Raw genomic sequence first — 21,153 nt, 5'->3', positions numbered from 1 at the left:
ATTAGAATATATATAAATCTGTTCAATTTAAAAAGTATTAGATTTAATCAGTTAAAATGTATGAATATGAATTAAATAAATCTAGCCGTGACACAAACCGGATAAATTCTATGAGATTGGTTTACATACAAATTTCAGGAAACTGACTTTAGTAGAAGCGGAAATGACGTCTATTCACACTCCAGTCAGGAGGTGGCGCCAAAATCAAAAATAGACGCTACAGCACATGGTAGGTATGTGACAAAAAATATAAATACTAGAAAATTCTAATATAATTATAACCACGTGATAGATAATAAAAAGAACTTTAACATGGTTTTTAAATTATTAAAATCGGATAATTCTTAAGAAAGTTATGCCATTTTTTAACTCGAAAATTAGGGGGCATTTTTGTACCCAATTAAAACGGTAAAACTATGAAAAACTGTGACCTCTTCCGTTTGACCAAACACTTTAAAATATCATAACTTTCTCATTTCTTGGTCTATTTGCATAATTCAAACGCCACATTGTAGGTAATTAAAAGCCCAACAAGATTAAGATGACATCTTTTTAAAACATATGTTATTATTTTTGATTAACCACTAATGAATGAAACCGAGAGCATCAATCCACGCATATCTTTCCATATGAAATGAAAGCCCTCTCAAATAAAAGCTATATTTTATATATTAAAGAAACATTTCATTGTTTCTCTAATATTTCTTAATTGACTAATAATGCTGGCGAGCAATTTAAATGGTCAGATATTATGAATACATTAATTGATGATTATGTTATTTATCATTAATAAATCAATAAATGCATGCACGTTGCATGCATGTATTTATTTATATGTTTGACAAAATTATGCCAATAATGTAATCTAGAGATTCTATATGATTACTTTGAAAAATAATGCACGGATTGATGAAAACGGAGAAGTTTTGGAAGCCAATATGATTGAATGGGCGATTCTGCTTTTGACAACGTCACTTGCGGATCTTAAAAAAGCACATGCGAATGTTCCAATCAATCCCAAACTTCACCTAATTCAAGTTAAATGTATATTCTATCAAAAGTATTTGGTTTGAAACAAAAAAATACTCGCCTTCATAGAGGATTTCAATGCCAAACACGAGAGAAATTTTGCTTCGCTTATAACTTTCTTCTTACCACAGCAATCTTGGAAATTCGAACGTGAGAATCAACGTGAGGAAGTAATTTATGTCACTAGTATATGGGCTTTAAAGGTATTCACAAAGCAAAGATATGACAGATTTCCTAAGTCACCAACGCGTCTGGCGCTGAATACCTGCTGGGAACACAGCCGTGGGAACAAAGCGCTCGTGCGTATTACGTCATTTTGTCACATACCTACACATGGACTTCGCCATTTTGCATTGGACTGGATCGTCATCTCACTAGTCTACAATCGCCAAATTGTAGGTGAGTAAAGTTAACAAGTTTGATGTGATTATCTAAAATATAATTGTCTGTTGTTTAATTACATGTGTGACGCGTTGCATGTTTCAGAGTAAAATACACCTCACTACACAAACGGTCTGTTGGAAGTTACCCTGCAATGTCTGTTGCTTTTATTGGTTAATTTTTGTGGTTTAATGTTTGAAACCTAAGAAATAAATAAAGTCATAGGCTACTATAGGCTTATCAGAATAAAATAATCATAATCTCTGTGACTTTATTAACAAAAGAATGTTACAATTATACTATGTTGTTGAGTGCATTGTGTGTCTAACTAAAACCTTTTTTTTACAGATACAGCATCATTTCATCGTCTATATGGTGGGACAACCTGCTAGACATGGTATGTAAGTTATGCTACAAAGATATTGATTTCTGATGCAAAGCTGGATTTTCATCATTCCAGTGTCAAATGATCATTTAGAAATCATTTTAATATGATGATTTATTGTCAATATTGGAAACAGGTGGGGTTTTTTTTCAATAAATGCAGTTATGATAAGCATAAGAGGCTTATTTCCAAACATTTCACCGGTAGTGTACACACATGCTGGGACACAATATTTCTGAAACAGAAAAATACATACTCTTCGTCTCACAAAATCTTTATCTGTCTCTATAAAAACTATTATCTACATAAAATATTGTTAAAGAAAATCATTAAATAATGTGGGTTTTTTGTCTTGTTCTAGTTGAAGACATCTGTATCTACCTCAAAGAAGGCATGGAGAGACACATTAAAGAATATGTGGTAAGTGTATGTCAACCTACTCTATTTTTATATCTATTTATTTATATATATATGTATGTATGTGCACGTGTGTGTATATAAATATCTTATGGATAACTAGATGTTTAAACAAGGTGATTATCTGTTTTCAGGTCTTTTGATGGTTTTGTGACTAATGTTCTATTATTTTACACATTTGAATCAGTCTACATATTTTAAATATCAGAGTTTGTAAAACAATTTGCCTGCACATTTTTGAAAATTTCACTTTGACTGCTATTGGGACTGATTTTTTTGTTGTTCTTCTCCAGAATTGTGAAATTGGTGAGTTGGGGATTGCACAGACAGTGGAAGTTCTGCAAAACCTACTTGCTGTCACACATTGGTGTGAAATTACTTTTTGGACTCATTTATGCACTTAAACTGAACTACCAGAAGAACATCAGGTGCACCTTTGACCTTTCAAAAAATCCTAATGGAACTGGACTTGATACAACCAAGCAATCACTGAAAGATGCTTCAGTGAATACCTGACAGACACGCTGATGCATCCCCCTCAAAGTGGGTACATTTTTGTACATTTACAAGTAAACTTTTTAACATTAAAGGAATATTGCACTTTCATTAAACAAAAATCCTGATAATTTACTGTCTGTCATCGAAAATGCTTGTCTTTTTTTGTTCAGTCGAGAAGAAATTGTTTTTTTTTTTGAGAAAAACATTCCAGGATTTTTCTTAATTTAATAGACCTTATTGGACCTCAACAGTTAAGTTTCAAGGCAGCTTTAAAGGGCTCTAAACGATCCCAATCGAGGCATAAGGGTTATTCAAAAGATTATCATTTTTGGCAAGAAAACTTTTAAAACGCAACAACTTGTCTTGCATTATCCATGTGATACACAGTGTGACATTGTGTACTACGTAATAACGTTGAAGTTTACACATCACAAATGTGAAACGCACATTTGTGGACCATTTTAAATAATAAACGGACCCAAAGACATTAAGTAGTATCATTTCGCATACAACAACATCTGAACGCTCCTCTTTCTCCTCGCTTGTAAACGCTGGAGCGGTAGTTTCAATTATGTCATGCTAGCGTGTCACACAGCTAGTGAAAATTTGTTGTGAGTTAAAAGTCCTCTTTTATTTTTATTTTTGAAAATGACGATCATTTGGCTAGATGAGACCCTTATGCCTTATTCGGTATAATTTAGAGCCCTTTTAAATCTGCATTGAAACTGTAAACTTGAGGTCAAATAGTCTTAAATTGAGAAAAATCTTTAACTCAAACTTTATTTCTTCTTGACTGAACAAAGTAAAACATAAACATATGGGGTTAGAAAATTATCGGGATTTTTGTTTTATTAAATTGGAATATTGCTTTAACAATTTTAAAAGTTGAAAAGTTTTTGAAAAATGTAATTGATGTATATCTAACATGTAATTAGAGATGCATGAAAATTGTTAATGGCACACAGCCACTCAAAACACTAAGCAATGTGCCATTTTTTACATTATAAACTATTATTACATCATGTCACAGATTTCTGAAAATGTTAAAGTAATGTTGTTGTCCCTGATTTATGTCTACCTCGAGTTTTACAGGGTTTTTTGTATTTCTGCAGCCTGTTTGCTCAAAATGTTTGCACTTATTTGTGGATTGAGGTTGATTGTGGCTGAAATGTCTGAAACACACTTATTTATTTAATTTTTGCACACATTACGAGGTGTATAAGCCATGGCTGTCATGCTAGTTGTTAGCTGCTCTTTTTTGCTGCCTTATGAGTAATGCCTTGAAGTATTAAATAAATTGATAAAATGTAAAACCAAGTGGTCTGGCTCTTCTTTTATTTTTTGTGTTTTTTTTGTTATAGCATATTGTGATTTAGGAGGGTGAATGGGGGAGGAATATATAAATGTATAAATGGTTTATTAGTAAGATATCTAAATGTAATGCATTTTAAGTGAATTGGGTTTATTAATAAAGAATACATAATCCATTTTTTTAATGCATTTAAAACACATTGGATTAAGTAAAACTATTACATAAATTTTATTGGTTTCATTTACATATATCTAAAAAATATCTATCATATAAAGTTTATTTGTTTTTTTTAGATTAGAAGTATGTAATCCAAATGGATGGAAATTCTACATGTAATCAAAATACATAAAGCTTATGAATTAGGCCTAAATATTTTTTTGAGTGAAAGCGCTTTACAAGTTGCCTCACATTCACCCATTCACTCCCACATTCATACACCGACGGCGGTGTCAGCCATGCAAGGCGCCATCCAGCTCGTCGGGAGCAGTTGGGGTTAGGTGACTTGCTCAAGGACACCTCGACACTTGGTCCGGTGGAGCCGGGGATTGAACCACCAACCTTCCGGTTTGTAGACAACCCACTTGAACCACTGAGCCACTGCCGCCCGCAATGTCTGTAGTAACTGTGGCATAAGCAGAATAATTGACTCCGGATCTTTGAATTATTTGAAAATGCAAAACCGCAGTGTAGCGAAACTCCGCTTCAACACCTTGGGTGGTAAATAACACACTGCAAGTTTGCATGATTTTATAGATTACTTAACTATGGATGTACATAGTTCCAGTAGAACTTTTTAAAGATCATTTTAAAAGGTAACGTTTTTCCTGATCCCATTTTTCAAACTTTAGTTAGTGTGTAATGTTGCTGTTAGAGCATAATTAATACCTGTAAAATGATAAAGCTCAAAGTTCACTGCCAGGTGATTTTTTTAAATAAAATTCCCCTTTCAAAGCCTACAGCGAATGGCTGGTTTGGACTACAGTACTCTACTTCCCGGTTAAATGATGTCAAAGCAAGAGTGTTTGACTAAACTCCGCTCACAGGAATACGTTAGGAGCCAGCTAAGCTCAAACGAAGGAGGGACTTCATAGAACAAGGAAGACATCAGCCCCGGTTTTTAGGACACTGAAAACAGCAGTATAGTGATAATTAAAAATTGTGTAAAAAAATTAGTTTTTTGTGTTTTCAACGTGAAACATGAACACACATCTGCGCACTGTAAACACATTAAATCTGACACCAGCATTGCAATCAGAGTTAAAGCAGCTAGCGACAAAAAAGCAAGTGAAAAAAAGCAACCGCAATTCACATGCGCGTATTGGACCATGAGGGTCGAACCAAACGGTTCAATATTAGAATTGTGACATCCCTAGTGTAAATGGAGTTCAAAACGTTTTGACCTTTCGGAAGTAGTCGAAAACCCATTTGATCGGATTGCTTTTGTGCATGTTGTTAAATGTGTTCGAGCCGTCACAAAAGACCACCTACTCTCCACCTATGCATCTAATCTGAGGTATTGAGAACAATGTTTTATATCTTTTCTGACTTCTAGCGCAAAACACACAGTCTACTCTACAGCGCTATCTTCAGGCTTTCATTGATAAAACTAAACCGACTTTTTTCATTAGTTTCATTTTGTGAGCGTGTGAAAGTTGTGCAACCTTATTTCATTAACTGTGCATAAATCTCAGAGAAAGCTCTTACATATACATGTACAAAACACTGTGCAGCATGTTTACTTACAACACAAACAGCAGACTCTGACATAATATTAGTTTGTGTCCACCTAAACTCGTAATTTCTCCTGCTCACGTTTAAACGAAAGCTGACGGACTAGCCCACATTCTCCACAGACCATCCCCTCAGTAATCAGGACAAAAGCGGTCAAAAGTGGACAAAAGAAACAAATTTAAATTAAGTGTAAAAGTGATGTGTTTCTCTCGTCCACTTGTGATCCGTTCGACGAAAACACATCTTAATACCAAGTGTAAACAGCCCCTTAAAGGATAATTCCGGTATTTAACACTTTGAGTCTCATTTCTGGTTTGTTTTGTATGAACCACAGTTATGGACACAAAAATTTTGACAATGGGTCGTGTCTTGACTTTTTGACTCATTTAGAAGCAACTCTTGCCTGCTTCAGAATGGAAGTCAATGGCCCTGCACAAACATGTCATTAAAACAACACTTAACGTTCATTTTCAAAACTGTGCTACTCACAGAGTGGTTTGTGGTGTTCGTTGATGACTAAAAAGAAGTAGTGTAGCGAAATACAGTTTCTGTCGTGTTTTATTTGGCATTTTGTAAAATTTCATTGACTTCTCTTGGAAGACTCATTGCTCGCTGATATATCATCCCCCGCCGCATACGAAAAAGGGGTCTGTTTACATGTGGTTGTAGTTTTTTCGCTCTGTTTCTCTCAGAAGGCTAGCGTGAGCAGAGCAACTGTGCCCTCGGAGTAGCGAAATAAACAAACATTTAATTTTTCAAAAATCCTTACATCTAAATTGGTTTATGAAATGTGGATTCTGGATGACCCGTTTGATTTTGAAAGTGGTTGTCGCCATCAAGTGTTCGGGAGTGTGCTAACGCTTCAAATATAGAGTGGAAGTATATATGTGATTGTGAGGTATCTGAAAAAAATAAATCCACTATAGCAAATAACACAGATTGAAATTATACATTGCGCTGATATATATGTTTTTAATCATCAATGAACACCACGAACCACTCGGTGAGTAGCACAGTTTTGAAAATAAACGTTAGGTGTTGTTTTAATGACATGTTTGTGCATGGCCCTTTACCTCCATTCTGAAGCATTCAAGAGACGCTTCTAAACAAGTCAAAAAGTCAAGACATGACCCAGTGTCAAAATTTCAGTGCCAATCACTGTAGTTCAGGGGTGGGCAATTCCTGGTCCTGAGGGCCACAGCCCTGCAGAGTTTAGCTCCAACCCTAATCAAACACAGCTGAAAAATCTAATTGAAGTCTTCAGGACTGTTTGGAAATGACATTCAGGTGTGTTCGATTAAGGTTGAAGCTACACTCTGCAGGACTGTGGCCCTCGATGCCCACCCCTGCTGTAGTTCATCCAAAACAAAACAAAAATGAGACTCAACGTGTTAAATACCGGAATTATCCTTTAAGGGGCTGATCACACCAAAAGCGTTTATGGCAGTTGCAGGCACCTTTTATGAATGATATTCTATGGGCAGGGAGCGTTTGCCAGCCGCAGCACATGCTTTTGAAGGAGTGCTGAGAGCAGAGAAGCGCCGATATCATTAGCGTCTTTCCATTGTCCAATCTAATGAGGGGAGAGGCGGGCCTTACGTTGTGGTGAGGCAAGTTTACAGTTGCTTTGAAGAACCAGACTCCACTCGCTTACTGTCTCCTGCGTGTTTGTGCACCTCTCACCCTCAAACAAGGTCAGAGCAAGCGCCCTCTTTTTAAAGTTTCTGCTAATATGACAGTTAACAGCAAAAGAACGCTCACGCTTCAATATTTGATTGACAAGACAGCTGACTCGGTGGTTGCTTAGCAATATAAAAAGCCGGGCCGCACTGCTCTATTTTAAAAAAGCAGTGCGTCGTTTCCAACCATCTAAAGCACTTTTGGTGTGATTAGGGGGTCTGAATGAAGGGGGTCGCACACCGGACATGCAGCTCAGAAATTATGCTGCCATTTTGGCCAAGTCTCTCTTGGCTATGTTTACATGCACAAAATTGTCAATCCGACTGTATGTAATACGATTGAAGGTTATGATGACTTGAATTGAGAGTTTACATGTGCCCAAAACATTGCAATCTGATTAAAATGTTTGTTTACATGTACATTCTATACCAGGGGTGGGGAACCCTGGTCCTGGAGGGCCATTGTCCTGCAGAGTTTTGTTCCAACCCTAATTAAACACACCTGAAAATCTAATTCAAGTCTTCACGATCACTTGGAAATAAAATTCAGGTGTGTTTGATTAGGGTTGGAACTAAATCTGCAGGACAGTGGCCCTCTAGGACCCAGGGTTCCCCACTCCTGTTCTATACAATCCGAACCAAACGTCTGCACAAGCGCATTGCCACATTCGCGTATCAAAACCATCCGAATGGACATTCAAAACTAGCCCAAATGCACCCCAATGACTATTCACAGCCCAAATACCAATAACTAATGAACGAAATACTTTCATCTTTAACCCGCAGAAAAAAAACAACTGGTGAAAACAGTTTAAACAGTAGCCCAAATCTAAATTCGAAAAAAGCAGAGGACTTGGCAACGCTACGGTGCGGACAGCATCTCTCGTTGAGTTCACGCTTTATCTATGAATAAAAGTCAAAACGGAGTTGAATAAAGTTGTATTAGAAGTTTTCAGATATAGGTAATGAAAACACACTTTTCAAAAGGCACAACACTATTTTATTACTTTAAGTAGCCTAATGTTTTAAAAGTATACATAAAGGTTGCAGAATTTAGTGCAGCGCGTGACCCCATTAACGTTACCTTAATAATGCACGTGATGCTATTGCCTTGCTATTGCGTGTTTCTGTGATGAGAATGTGATAAGAGGTAAATATAACACGTGAACTTGGAGAACAATTCTTCTGCACATGTGCACAAGGTATTTTTGCATCAGATTTAGAAAATACTACGATTCACGCATTTACATGCATACTTTTATCCTAATGATCGGAATACAGATCAGACTACACCACCCCCTTCAACACGATCCAAATTTGCATCAGATCGTCCTCAATCGTATTGATTAAGGCAGTGGTTCTCAAACTTTTTCCGCGTGCGGCCGCCCTTGTACAGTATATGGTGCATTCCTTTGCGGCCCCCCCAAAGAAAATGTATGACAAAAAACAGTTCTAAAATGTAACATTTTAATTAAACAAACCATTAAGTTATACAAAGTAGTGCTGTTGGTTAGTTGCCCTATTTATTTTAGGTTTAATTACACAGAATTTATGATAAATTAATGTATTTGTAAAATGTCATAAAACTGGGGCCCCCTGGCACCATCTCGCGGCCCCCAGTTTGAGAACCACTGGATTAAGGTGTTTACATGAAGGCTTTTCAATACGATTGAGCCATCAATACGATTACCAACAGATTATTTGGCTGCATGGAAACGTACCTAGTGAGATCATCTGGTTAAATAAAGGATTAAAAAAACATTAACGAGTAACATTGGCTGATATTTTGCATTTTGCAGTCTGAGTTGTTTTAGACGCTATCTGAGTTGTCCTAGACGCGACACGGCGCTGAGCTGCACGTCCGGTGTGCGACCCCCTATAGCAGGGCTATTCAATTGGCGGCCCGCGGGCCAAACCCGGCCCCCCAGGTAATTTGATCCGGCCCTTTATGTAGTCTGTAAAAAAGACATCTCTAGAATAAATTTAGTAAGTTAGAGAACGGGCCGTACAGTTACGAGTTGATGCGCGTGCGTCTGTTTCATACAGCATGAGCTGCAGAGCGCGAGTCACGTGACTGGTGCGAGCAGCTGTGTCACGTGTTTATATTCGCGCTTTGGTCTCCCCCGCTCGCGCCCGCGTCTCAAGATGCAATAGCTGACAGTGGTGAGTTAAGAGACCGGTCTCTATGGCTGTTTTAACTTTATTTGTTGTATTTCCAGCTTAAAAACGCTGCCTTTTCCGACAATTGTTGTCTGATATGTCAGCTCAATGACTTGCTTATCCACAATGACATTTACGTTAGATGTCTTAATAAAGGAAACTCGTTGAAACGATTTTGTGAACTAGACAAAAAGTTTCTCCAAAATTCAAAGCAGACTAAATGCTCAAATATTATGCGAGTCATCGTTCTCACACAAGAATGCAATTCAAACGAGTTAATCGCCCATAGCTCACAGCCCAGCACCTGCACCACTGTATGTGCATCGCGCTGACAAACATACAACTGATTTTACTGCTCTTGCGAAATCTAAAAACATATTCTGTCTTATTAGAAGCTAGCCTAATGTTTGCCAGTTATTAAGATGGCGGTTGTAGTGTAAATATGGCTACTGTAATAATTAGCTTTGACAAAAAACAGCATAAAACAATTATGTTCCATATTATAAACTGTTTTGTTATGTGTACTTAAGTGAGTAAATAAGTTAAATTCTCAATGAGTGTGATATGGATCTTATTTACCTATTTAAATGTAAAATAAAGCTTACATGGGCATTTTACAATGCACTTATGTTGTTATGCAAAATTTAAAATATTTATTAATAACATATGAACATGTCTGGATGTAGAAAATCCTACTTAGACATCTAACAATGCACTTATGTTGTTGAATGCAGTCTGAAAATACATGTTTGTAGAAAAAGCCTATTGTACAATGCACTGATTTTGTTTTTATGTAGTTTCAGAATATAACATTAGTATGTTTAAATGTAGGAAAATGTATATCTCCGTTACATCACTGTTATTTCTCCGGCCCCTCATTTGTGATGCTTTTCATGAACTGGCCCCCACGAAAAACTAATTGAATAGCCCTGCCCTATAGTATGTTGTCCCTTAACTAACACTGATTGTGTTGTTTTTAACACATCCATTCTACGAGTGTGTGTCCATCATTTGTTACAAACCATTCCAATAAAATTCTTTCAGATCACTTTGCATTGTCAGTCTATGTATACATGTTTTAATTGACATCATTGACGCCTCAGAATTCCACAGTGATAAGGTTTTACATCGTTTTGTCTTATACTCAACTGACGACTTTCCATCTCGAATGTAGTCGCTCTGCGGATCCTCAACATGCATGTGTATGATGAACAACGCAAACAAGGTGGATGATATTAAAGTAGCGCGAGAGCAATACGAAAGCAGACTGTTTTTGATTTTTTGAATCACTCTCGTGGTACTTTGAAATCACCCATCTGTCGGTTTTTGCGGCACTGCATTAAGTCAAACAAACCTAACGTCAGGAATACATGTTACAATCACAAAAATAAAGCTCATTGAATTTATGTGATTTAAAGTCATCCATCCCACTGAAATCATAAACTACAGAAATCCATATTTACACAGAAAATTTACATCCGTGATTAAAAGTGGTATACTACACCAGTGTTTCCCACTCCTGGTCCTTGTGTACCCCCTCCCAGAATATTTTAGATGTCTTCTTATTTAAAGGACAAGTTCGGTATTTTACACTTAAAGCCCTGTTTTCAGATTGTTTATGATGAAATAGAACGGTTTTGACTGAAATTTGGACATATGATGCTGGCCCGAGAACTTTCGGGTGTTTGTTGTTTCACCTCCCACCTTTACAATGGGTTTAATGGTGCACTGGAACAATCCTTCCTAAAATGCATTAAACTTTTGTTTACAAAGACGTGAAACTCACCGGGGTGTGCATTACATTTTTTACAAAGACGTGAAACTCATCGAGTGGTCAGGGGTGTTCACTGATATGCTCACACAAAAATTGCTGCAAAAGATGCGTTCCAACAGGTGTTTAACCCTTCATTGTAAACTTGTGGACCTATTTTTCCAAACACCTCACACCCGTACATTCTTCCATTGAGAGCTTGAATAATAGACACTCCAGCCCAGTTGGTGGCGCTAATCCACCTTTACCAATTGCAAGAATACAAACAACGTTACCGGCGCTGAGTACTAATACCGTACCTCACAGCACATCTAATACAAGTCAATGGAGTTGGACAAAACTACAATAAAACCTGTTGGAATACGTCTTTTGCAGCGATTCCCGTGCGAGCACACCAGTGAACACCCCCGACCACTCGATGAGTTTCACGTCTTTGTAAAAAATGTAATGCATTAGTCAAAGTCAAAACCGTTCCGTTTCATCATAAACAATCGGAAAACAGGGCTTTAAGTGTAAAATACCAATCTTGTCCTTTAAAACACCTGATCTAACTCATCAGCTTGTTAGGGAGACATGCTAACCATTCTGGAAAGAGGCTGATTAGATTAATCAGGTGTTTTAAAAAAGATAACATCTTATGCTGCGTTTACACCAACCGCGGTAGAGGCATGAAGCGCAAGTGATTTCAATGTTAAGTCAATGTGAAGACGCGCATCTGGAGGTCTGGCGGCGTGGAAGACGCATTTCCGCCTCATTCGCGCGTCTAGCTCGCGCGAATTGAGCATTGTACGCACGAATGGTGCTTTTTGTGCATTTTGTGGTTCATGAGAATTTGCGGCTGACGCGCGAGTTGAAAAATTAGAACTTTGGCGGAATTTCGTGCCGCATTAACCAATCAGGAGCCTGCTTGCTTCTGTGGAAGCAGCCCCGCCCGGAGTCACTCATTCAACCTGAAGGAACACTTGATATTGTCAGTGAACAGTCACCCGGAGCTATACGACACAATTTCTTATTTCTATAGAGAAAGGAATAAAGGGACCACGCTTGGAAGAGTGTCAGTGAGGACTTCGGACAACCTGGTAAGTTGTAATACACATTTCACTTTTGAGTCACGTGACGTTTATCGACCCGCGCCGTTTATTTTCACCCTATAGTAAGGTTACCAAATACAAACCGGTAACTCTCTCAATAAATGCACAATCAACATCAGTCATCTTGCAAACAGACAACCACATAGCACTTGCCCCTCCCACAAGAAGCGGATTTTGCCTCTGACGCGTGTCAAATGCTTGCTTTTTCCACGCACCTACTTCGCTCTACACACGCAAATGCATTCAAACTGTTCAAGCGGCAAACTAGGCGCAGTAGACACGATTTTGATGCCTGAAACGCGGATGGTGTAAACGCACCATAAAACTTTCTGGAAGGGGGTACGCAAGGACCAGGATTGGGAAGCACTGTACTACACAACTATTACCCTGATATGCCAAATTACCAAAAAAAGAGAAAGACAGAAGTCTCTGTTTGTTTTTCTAGTAATATGACAAACAAATATGCTTTTATTCAAATTAATGCATAATTCTTTACTTTTGCTTTAATTATGAAGTTATAGCATCCATACAAATTTTATATAAAATAAAGAATTCTTACCAATTCTGATTTAATATTGGTGTTTGTCTTCAGCTCTGCTTCTAGGCACTGGAGAGACTCTGTATCTTTTAATGGAAGATGATTTTTGAACGTGGCCCCATCATGGACATCAGAATTTGGGCGATTTGTTGAATGCAGAATTCTAAGAATTGTTTTTTTGTTGGTCAAGAACCATTTCTTGTTTGGTCAAAATCTCCTTTAGCATAACTGCAAGAAATTAACATTAGTTGACAGAAATCATTAAAGTCAGTGTGTAGAACTGGAATATGATATACTCTCCAGAACAATATAGATATAATAAATATCTTTCTGATTGTTATAGGTCGAAAAAAATTATTCTTAGCAACCACTGATATTGCACATTAATCAACCCAGATAGCATGCAACCATTGAAACAATGTTAAAAATCATTGATTTGTCAATATCAATACCATTTAATCAATATCACGTTTGCACCCTCAATTAATATTGAAAAAACATAATTTCAACAAATCACCATTATCGTGATCAGTGTTGGCTTTAGTTGGGCCCTTGACTCTTGTGTTTGAATGGTAAGTTTTCTTTGGCTGCTGAAGCAGTGTTTTAAAATTCGTCTGCTATTGCAAAGAAAACAAAGATCTAATGTTATCAAGTAGTTTAATTCTTGTAGTTATACCTAAATAATATTAATGAAATAAGGTTAAAGATGTGTAAGAAATGGTTATTGCAGTACTAGTTGGAAGCAGGGTCAGGTCTGTTATTTTGAGAATTATAAAAACGTTTAGAAGGTTAAATTACTGAATCTATCTCTGACATCATGAATCGGTCAATGAATCTCATCAATGGTGACGATCAACAAAAGAAAGCTTCATGCGGCAATGCATGCTGGGTATCATCGTAGTACTAAACTATACTACTCAACATTTCAAGTGGATCAAAAAGGTTCATCAAAGTTGTTTTTGGGGTATTGGTTTTAAAATAACTTTTACAAAAGGTTTTGATCCACTACAAATGTTGACTGGTGTAGTTTATGACTCCTAGCATGCATTGCATTTGATCGTTTTATCTGAATTTGTTTGATGATTGTCACCATTGTTGAGATTTGTAGGATGAGTAATGATGTCTAAATGTGTCAGCATTTTTTCTGTTTGTCTTGTCACAGTGGATTTACAAACCAAAACAATTATAATTGTCAAAAATGGATCAACATAATCATGTAAAGCAGCTTAATTTTATATCATCTTGATATCTTCACAAAAAAAACTATCAGTTTCAACTTGACTTTGAAACACATCTTTCTTGACCAATGCACATGTGTTTCTACTTATACACATACAAACACTAAAAAAAAAAAGAAAATAAAAAATTAGCTTAGTTAATGTCAAGAGTCAATGACCCAACTAAAGCAAACACTGTTCACAATAATGTTGATCTGTTGAAATTTCTTTTTTTTTTTCAATATTAATGGAGGGTGCAAACGTGATATTGATTGAATTGTTTAACATTGACAAATCAACGGTTTTGAACATTGTTTGAATGGTTGCATGCTATCTGGAAACCTTATACCACGGGTCTGTTGAATGCTGTATTCTGATTGTCTGAGAAATGTTCAGTGCGTATGCATTAATTTCTGATAACTGCACACCTAACTTGTCAATTGTCTTAAAAATAGGCACCAGAGCAATGTTTGTGGTAACCGTGGTATAAGAGGAATATTTGACTCTGGTACTTTGAATTATTTGAAAATAATGAACACCTGCGGTGTAACTGCACCTTGGGTGTGCATTATTTTCTTATAATTCAATGGCCTGTCGTCAAATATTCCTTACATATTAAATCAGTTTACTTTCAAGTCGTACAACTGCATAACATACTTTGAAGTGGTTGGATTGCTCTTAGGACAGATTCTGGGCCTACTGGATCCATTTCTGTTGGTGACTGACTTTGGGCATGGCTTGTTTGATGGCTTTCTAAACTAGGCTGACTAGTTGGCTGATAGAGAAATGGCTGTTGAGATGGTGAAGCCTGAATAGCTGGCTGATGAAAAGTTAGATGTTGCCTTAACGTCCGACTAGCTGAGTGAGAGAAAGGTGTCTGTCGACTTGATGGCTGACTGGCTTGCTGGTACAGAGACTTCTGTCGATTCTTTGATGGCTGAATGGCTGGCTGATAAAAAGACTGCTGTGGGCTCATTGATGGCTGACTGGCTGGCTGGTACAGAGACTGCTGTGGACTCGGTGATGGCTGACTGGCTGGCTGGTACAGAGACTGCTGTGGACTCGGTGATGGCTGACTGGTTGGCTGGTAAAAAGACTGCTGTGGACTTTTTGATGGCTGACTGGCTGGCTGGTAAAGATACTGCTGTGGACTCAGTGATGGCTGACTGGCTGGCTGGTAAAGAGACTGCTGTGGACTTAGTGATGGATGACTGGCTGGCTGGTAAAGAGACTGCTGTGGACTCGTTGATGGATGACTGGCTGGCTGGTACAGAGACTGCTGTGGACTCGGTGATGGCTGACTGGCTGGCTGGTACAGAGACTGCTGTGGACTCGGTGATGGCTGACTGGCTGGCTGGTAAAAAGACTGCTGTGGACTTTTTGATGGCTGACTGGCTGGCTGGTAAAGATACTGCTGTGGACTTAGTGATGGATGACTGGCTGGCTGGTAAAGAGACTGCTGTGGGCTCATTGATGGCTGACTGGCTGGCTGGTACAGAGACTGCTGTGGACTCGGTGATGGCTGACTGGCTGGCTGGTACAGAGACTGCTGTGGACTCGGTGATGGCTGACTGGCTGGCTGGTAAAAAGACTGCTGTGGACTTTTTGATGGCTGACTGGCTGGCTGGTAAAGATACTGCTGTGGACTCAGTGATGGCTGACTGGCTGGCTGGTAAAGAGACTGCTGTGGACTTAGTGATGGATGACTGGCTGGCTGGTAAAGAGACTGCTGTGGACTCGTTGATGGATGACTGACTGGCTGGTAAAGAGTTGGCTGTTGATCCGTTAATGGCTGACTGGCTGGCTGAAAAAGAGACTGCTGTTGACTAGCTGATGGCTGACTGTCTGGCTGGTAAAGAGATGACTGTTGACTCTTTGATGACCAACTGGCTGACTGGTAAAAAGATGGATGGTCATTCAATGGTGTGACGACTATATGATTTGTAAAAATATGGTTTGTTACTTACTGGTGGCTGGTAGACAGATGGCTGATGTTGTGGTGTAGAGGGGCTTGAAATCGACTGAGTCATTTGAAATGTGGGTGGCTGTATAGGAGGTGGTGGTTCCAGGACTGTCAAATTCTGCCGATCATCTTCATCACTGTCACTATTACTCAAAAGTTTAAAGTCTCGAAGCCTTAAGCTTTTCCTAAAATTAAAAAATGAAGTTTATTGAAAGAGATCTTTCAAAAGTTTTTCCATTTCTTCACTTATTCATTTTTTTGCACAGGTTAGAAAATTAGTAAAGTCAAAGCTATATAACATAACACACATTTATCTTCTGCAACAAAAAATGAATTAAAACAATTATATTTTTTCATTGTTTCACCCTTATCTATAATTTGCACATTCTTTCTTCATTTTATCAAGCAGCTTCTTAAATTCTTAAAGGATTAGTTCATTTTCTTAAAAAAAATCCAGATAATTTACCCCCGTCATCCAAAAGCTGGTGTCTTTCTTTGTTCAGTCGAGAAGAAATTAAGTTTAAAAAAGTTTTTCTCTAGCGAAAAGATTGTAATTTTTGACCAGAAAAAAAATGCAAAACTTCTCATCTTCCACCGGCGACCTCACGTAATACGTCATCAAGTCAAAACGTCACGTGTTACATATATGATACGCACATTTGCGGACCATTTTAAACAATAAACTGACACAAAGACATTAATTAGTATCATTCCACATACAATAACGTCAGAACGGTCCTCTTCTCCACACTTGTAAACACTGGGACGGCAATTTTGTATATGTCATCCGTGACCTCTTGATGTAATGACATATTACGTGAGGTCGCACTGGCGTGTCACACGGCCGGTGGAAGATGAGAATTTGTGGTTAAAATGTGCATATTTCTGGCCAAAAATTTAAAATTTTTACAGGATAAGACCCTTATGCCTCGATTGGGACCGTTTAGAGTCCTTTGAAACTGCAAATTTTAAACTGCATTGAAACTGTAAAGCAGGGGTGTCCAAAGTCGGTCCTGGAGGGCCTGTGTCCTGCAGAGTTTAGCTAAAACTTCCCTCAACATACCTGCCTCAAAGTATCTAGTCTGCCTAGTAAGACCTTGATTAGCTGGATCATGTGTGTTTGATTAGGGTTGGAATAAAACTGCAGAGACACCGGCCCTCCAGGAGCAGGAGTGGACACCCCTGCTGTAAAGTGTTGGGTTCTAATGAAGTCTATTAAAATGAGAAAAAATCCTAAAATATTTTCCTCAAAAAACATTATTTCTTCTCGACTGAACAATGAAAGACATCAACATTTTGGATGACATAATTATCTGGATTTTTTTTTTCCGACTAAAGGACTAATCTCCTTTAACCCGAGATGTTTTTAAAAATGCCCATATTATGCCTGCTTTTCCACAAGTTAAATAGGTGTATGAGTTCCATAAAACATGTTTCAGAAGTTGTTTGCTTGAAATAGCCATCTCTTGTAGCCTTAGATTGTGCCGTTTTGAGATGGTCATTACATATGTATGAGCTGCTGCTCCATTGGCCACGCCCCACTACTAACATCACGTGCGCACGCGCAATGGTATCGCGCGAGCAGTACAGACCATATACTGTATATTATTATATATTATTATTATTATTATTGTGAACGTTTTATGTATTGCCAACAGACAAATCAAGCAAAAAGTATCACTAATAAGTAAACTCCAGGAGAAGAAACTTATGACACAATGATTCGAGAGTAAATTGTGATGTAGCAGTCTCAACAATACACTTGTTTTGCCCTGGACAATGCTTACATATTCCCATTTATAAAACATTTTCAAACGCATTATTTTCGCGAATTACAGAAATTTAGACCCGGCGGGGGAGGTATACTGCTTGTGGACACTATGCTAATTGCTAGAAGCTAGCGGCATGGCCGCCGTATCTTGACATTTAAGATTTGAAAGAAGAAAATCCGTCAAGATTCTCTTTGTGTGCGCTGTAATCAGATGTCAATCTCCCAGGATTTAAAAAAAAACCTAAATTGTAAGATCGGCCTCAGGTGTTTTCACACATGTTGGTTCATTGTATAATTTTTGAGTTGGTGCGGTTCGTGTTCACATTTGTTGTTTTTAACGTACTAGAAACGCTGCACTGTACACCATGTGACAACTATCAGCGCTGTCATTGGTCTCTGACTGCTCTAGCCCCATGACCACCATGACATGACAACCAGCCAGCCTGACACGAAGAGTGAAGCTAGCAAGATAAAGAGATAAAAGTAGCATGTCTTTGTGAAATTTCGCAACTGTTCTATTAAAGCCCTTCTCACAGAGCCGTTTGCTAAAAATCCTGTAAATGGCACTATTTTTGTGTGTGGAGGACAGCTGTGCATTTATGAAATCATTAGCTCAAACCTCCAGGAGACAGCGAATCTCTGTAACGAACCAAGATTTCCTTGTTTATTGTTTATCCACAATATAACACCTGGCTCACGTCACGACGGAAGCCCAGTGGCTCAAACATGTGGAGAACTTCCTGTATTTCGATTTGGCCTGAGGTCAAGCAGCGTTCACAACACAGATAGACAGCACCAGAGTTCGACGACAGCTGCTTCAAGACCACCTGTTTAGAGCGGTCTAGTAGCGGCCGTTTAGTCCGCAACAGAATGCGGCTGTTGTGTTCACACTGACCCAAACGAACCGTACTTGGACCGAAAGCTTATTTAACCCGACCTAAACAGTGTCAGTGTGAAAACACCCTTAGTCATTTCATTCAAAAACATTCTTTTTTTTAAATCTTTGTAATAGAATATGTTGGCACGATTTGTCTACAAAGTCTATTTAAACTATTCAAGCATACATCCTCAGAACAAAATAAGTTTACAAAAAATTTGGTCAAGTAACCCTAAACCTTTGAATATTGTATTTGGTAAATTCCTGAAATAAAAGTGTTGGAAACATACTTACATAACTCTTCTTTGTTTTTTTCCATCACCTTCTGCATCAGACTGAATGTCTGTAAACATTTCTGCATCAGGAAGTTTTCTTCTGGCATCTTCATAGTTGTCTAAAAACACAAGATAAACTAAGACTTATATACAGACATTACATATTACTGTTAGATATTAAACAACTACCTGTTGTGTAGAGAAGCTTAACTTTATATTTTTTCCAGTCTTTTTTTGGTTTCATGTTCATTTTCACTGCTTTTGTCAGGCTATCTCCTTTTAGGGTTGGCCAAACACACTGGTCACCATCTACCCAGCCAGTAGGCACAACTTCCACCTCATTTGTTTCCAAAAATGAAACGATATGAAACATTCCTAAAGAACAAAAAATGTATAAAACAAGATTCATTACAAGCAATTAGTGCGGGGACAACAACAAATCAATGCAGACAAATGTCAAAAAGAGCTAGGTAGACTGTATAGCAAAAGGAGAAACTTGTAGAGTTATGGAAAGATAAAGAGTGTTTGTACAATGTGTCATCACCACTGTACCATGATAGGATAAAAAAATGAAGCAGCCTGGAGAGAAATCACACTGGAAATACAAATGCCAGGTACTTGTCTCCTTCGTTTTTCCGTTTTTTTTTATTCATTAATGATTTATTATGATTATAATGAACGGTAGATGTTGTTTCAGTTTGCTAGCCTTCGCTTTAGTGTGTGTGTGTTCGCCCAGCCGTCATCGATCAATGACGTAAAACTGCGGACACATTTGTTTGCGTGCATCCGATTTTTAAAAGTCTTTAAACTCGTACAGTCTGACATTGATGGAAACTGAGATCATACAGTGTGACATTGACTTAAAGCAACACTAAAGAACTCTGGCTCTTTGCTCCCCCTACAGGTTAGAAGCGTAATTGTTCATTACCACTGTCGTAAATACTGCAGCATAGCTGGCTCTGATTGGATTGTAGGTCTGCCGTAAAACAAGTTTTTGTAGTTTTCACTCGAACTACAGGACCACTACCCGACGGTTGGAAACTTCTTTAGTGCGGTTTTGGCCGATAGAGGGCTGCAAAGCGAATGTGAAAGTGCCATTCACCCTGTTTTGAGTGGATGAACCACTGAAACTTTTTTGGAAACGTTATTTTAAGGTAAAAAAAAACTCTTTGGTGTTGCTTTAACTAAGATCTTAATCGCACAGTGTGGCAAGCAACAATCCTAAAGGACTATTTAAAATCACACAGTGTATACCGGGCTTTAGTTACTGACTTAATATAGATGTGAACTACTGTTTAAAAAGCATCTCAGGGTGAAACCTCAAGACACTGAACGATATGAGAACATGAGAACGATATGAGAACAACAGTAATAGCTACTTTGAAGAAATATAAAGTGTCCCTAAACTGTTGAACGGTACTGTGTTTACATGTATATTTTCAATGTATTAACACTATACGGCAGTAATAGTACATGTATTTGAGGAGCATGGTTTGTTTTTCACTATTATTAAACTCCAAGTCTTTAACTTTAAGTCACTTTAGATAAAAGTAGCTACTACATAATGTAATGTAAATGCTAAATGTAATACTAAATTTCCTGCTCTTCCTAGCTTATAATGTTAAATTAAATAGGTATTGGAGTTTATAAATGAGGGTTAGGATTTTTTATTCACAAAATTTTAAGTCAAATACACCTAGGATGGTATGTGTGTGTAAATTATGAGATACTTTGCTTTTTTCAATGAACTATTAGGAAGTTTTCAAACTAAGTCCTCTTTAATCATGCAAAAAAGGACTGAGAGTAAAACATTTGCAGTTTTAACTTACTTTGTTCTCCTTAAAAGCTTCTTTTGATCCTCCAAACTCGTTTTATCTTGGAATAACAGGAATTATTGATTGGAGACTTGGATGAAACGGTACTGTAAAAATAAATAGAAAGAACATTTGAAAAAATACTTACCAACGGCTCCATGGTTTGTGTGACCACATATTCTGTTTAATCTTCCTTTTCATGAACTTGTGCCGTATGCAGTAATGGTACAACAACAAAACCATC

General features: G+C 37.8%; 2 protein-coding genes and 1 long non-coding RNA gene across 3 annotated transcripts in view; 2 read left to right on the top strand and 1 right to left on the bottom strand.

Moving 5' to 3' along the window:
* Positions 1 to 21,153, top strand: part of LOC141357933 (NACHT, LRR and PYD domains-containing protein 3-like) — a 126,989-nt gene that overhangs the window by 34,830 nt on the left and 71,006 nt on the right. The window lies entirely within an intron of this gene.
* Positions 1,363 to 3,013, top strand: LOC141357802 (uncharacterized). The gene is made up of 3 exons (XR_012364293.1): positions 1,363 to 1,428; positions 1,759 to 1,807; positions 2,157 to 3,013. It is a non-coding gene; the product is annotated as an uncharacterized lncRNA (long non-coding RNA).
* On the bottom strand, positions 13,020 to 21,049 carry LOC141354314 (uncharacterized). The gene is made up of 6 exons (XM_073860025.1): positions 20,925 to 21,049; positions 19,285 to 19,470; positions 19,115 to 19,214; positions 16,177 to 16,357; positions 14,867 to 16,103; positions 13,020 to 13,220 (listed from the first exon to the last, which is right to left on the bottom strand). The coding sequence occupies exons 2-6, from the start codon at positions 19,466 to 19,468 to the stop codon at positions 13,156 to 13,158; spliced, it is 1,767 nt and encodes a 588-aa protein (XP_073716126.1). The 5' UTR covers positions 19,469 to 19,470; positions 20,925 to 21,049; the 3' UTR covers positions 13,020 to 13,155.

Source organism: Misgurnus anguillicaudatus, chromosome 3 (assembly GCF_027580225.2).
Source record: "Misgurnus anguillicaudatus chromosome 3, ASM2758022v2, whole genome shotgun sequence".
NCBI classification, from domain to species: Eukaryota; Metazoa; Chordata; class Actinopteri; order Cypriniformes; family Cobitidae; genus Misgurnus; species Misgurnus anguillicaudatus.
The sequence above is the reverse complement of the archived record's forward strand: the minus strand, read 5'-3'. Positions and strand labels throughout refer to the sequence as shown.

What these genes read in the sequence shown, in the direction of transcription:
- LOC141354314 (XM_073860025.1), bottom strand. Translation starts at nt 19,468, where the DNA reads ATGTTTCATATCGTTTCATTTTTGGAAACAAATGAGGTGGAAGTTGTG. An exon ending in AAAAAACAAAGAAGAGTTAT is followed by an intron (nt 16,358 to 19,114) that starts GTAAGTATGTTT and finishes TTTTAATTTTAG; the next exon opens with GAAAAGCTTAAGGCTTCGAG. An exon ending in CATCTGTCTACCAGCCACCA is followed by an intron (nt 16,104 to 16,176) that starts GTAAGTAACAAA and finishes TCTTTTTACCAG; the next exon opens with TCAGCCAGTTGGTCATCAAA.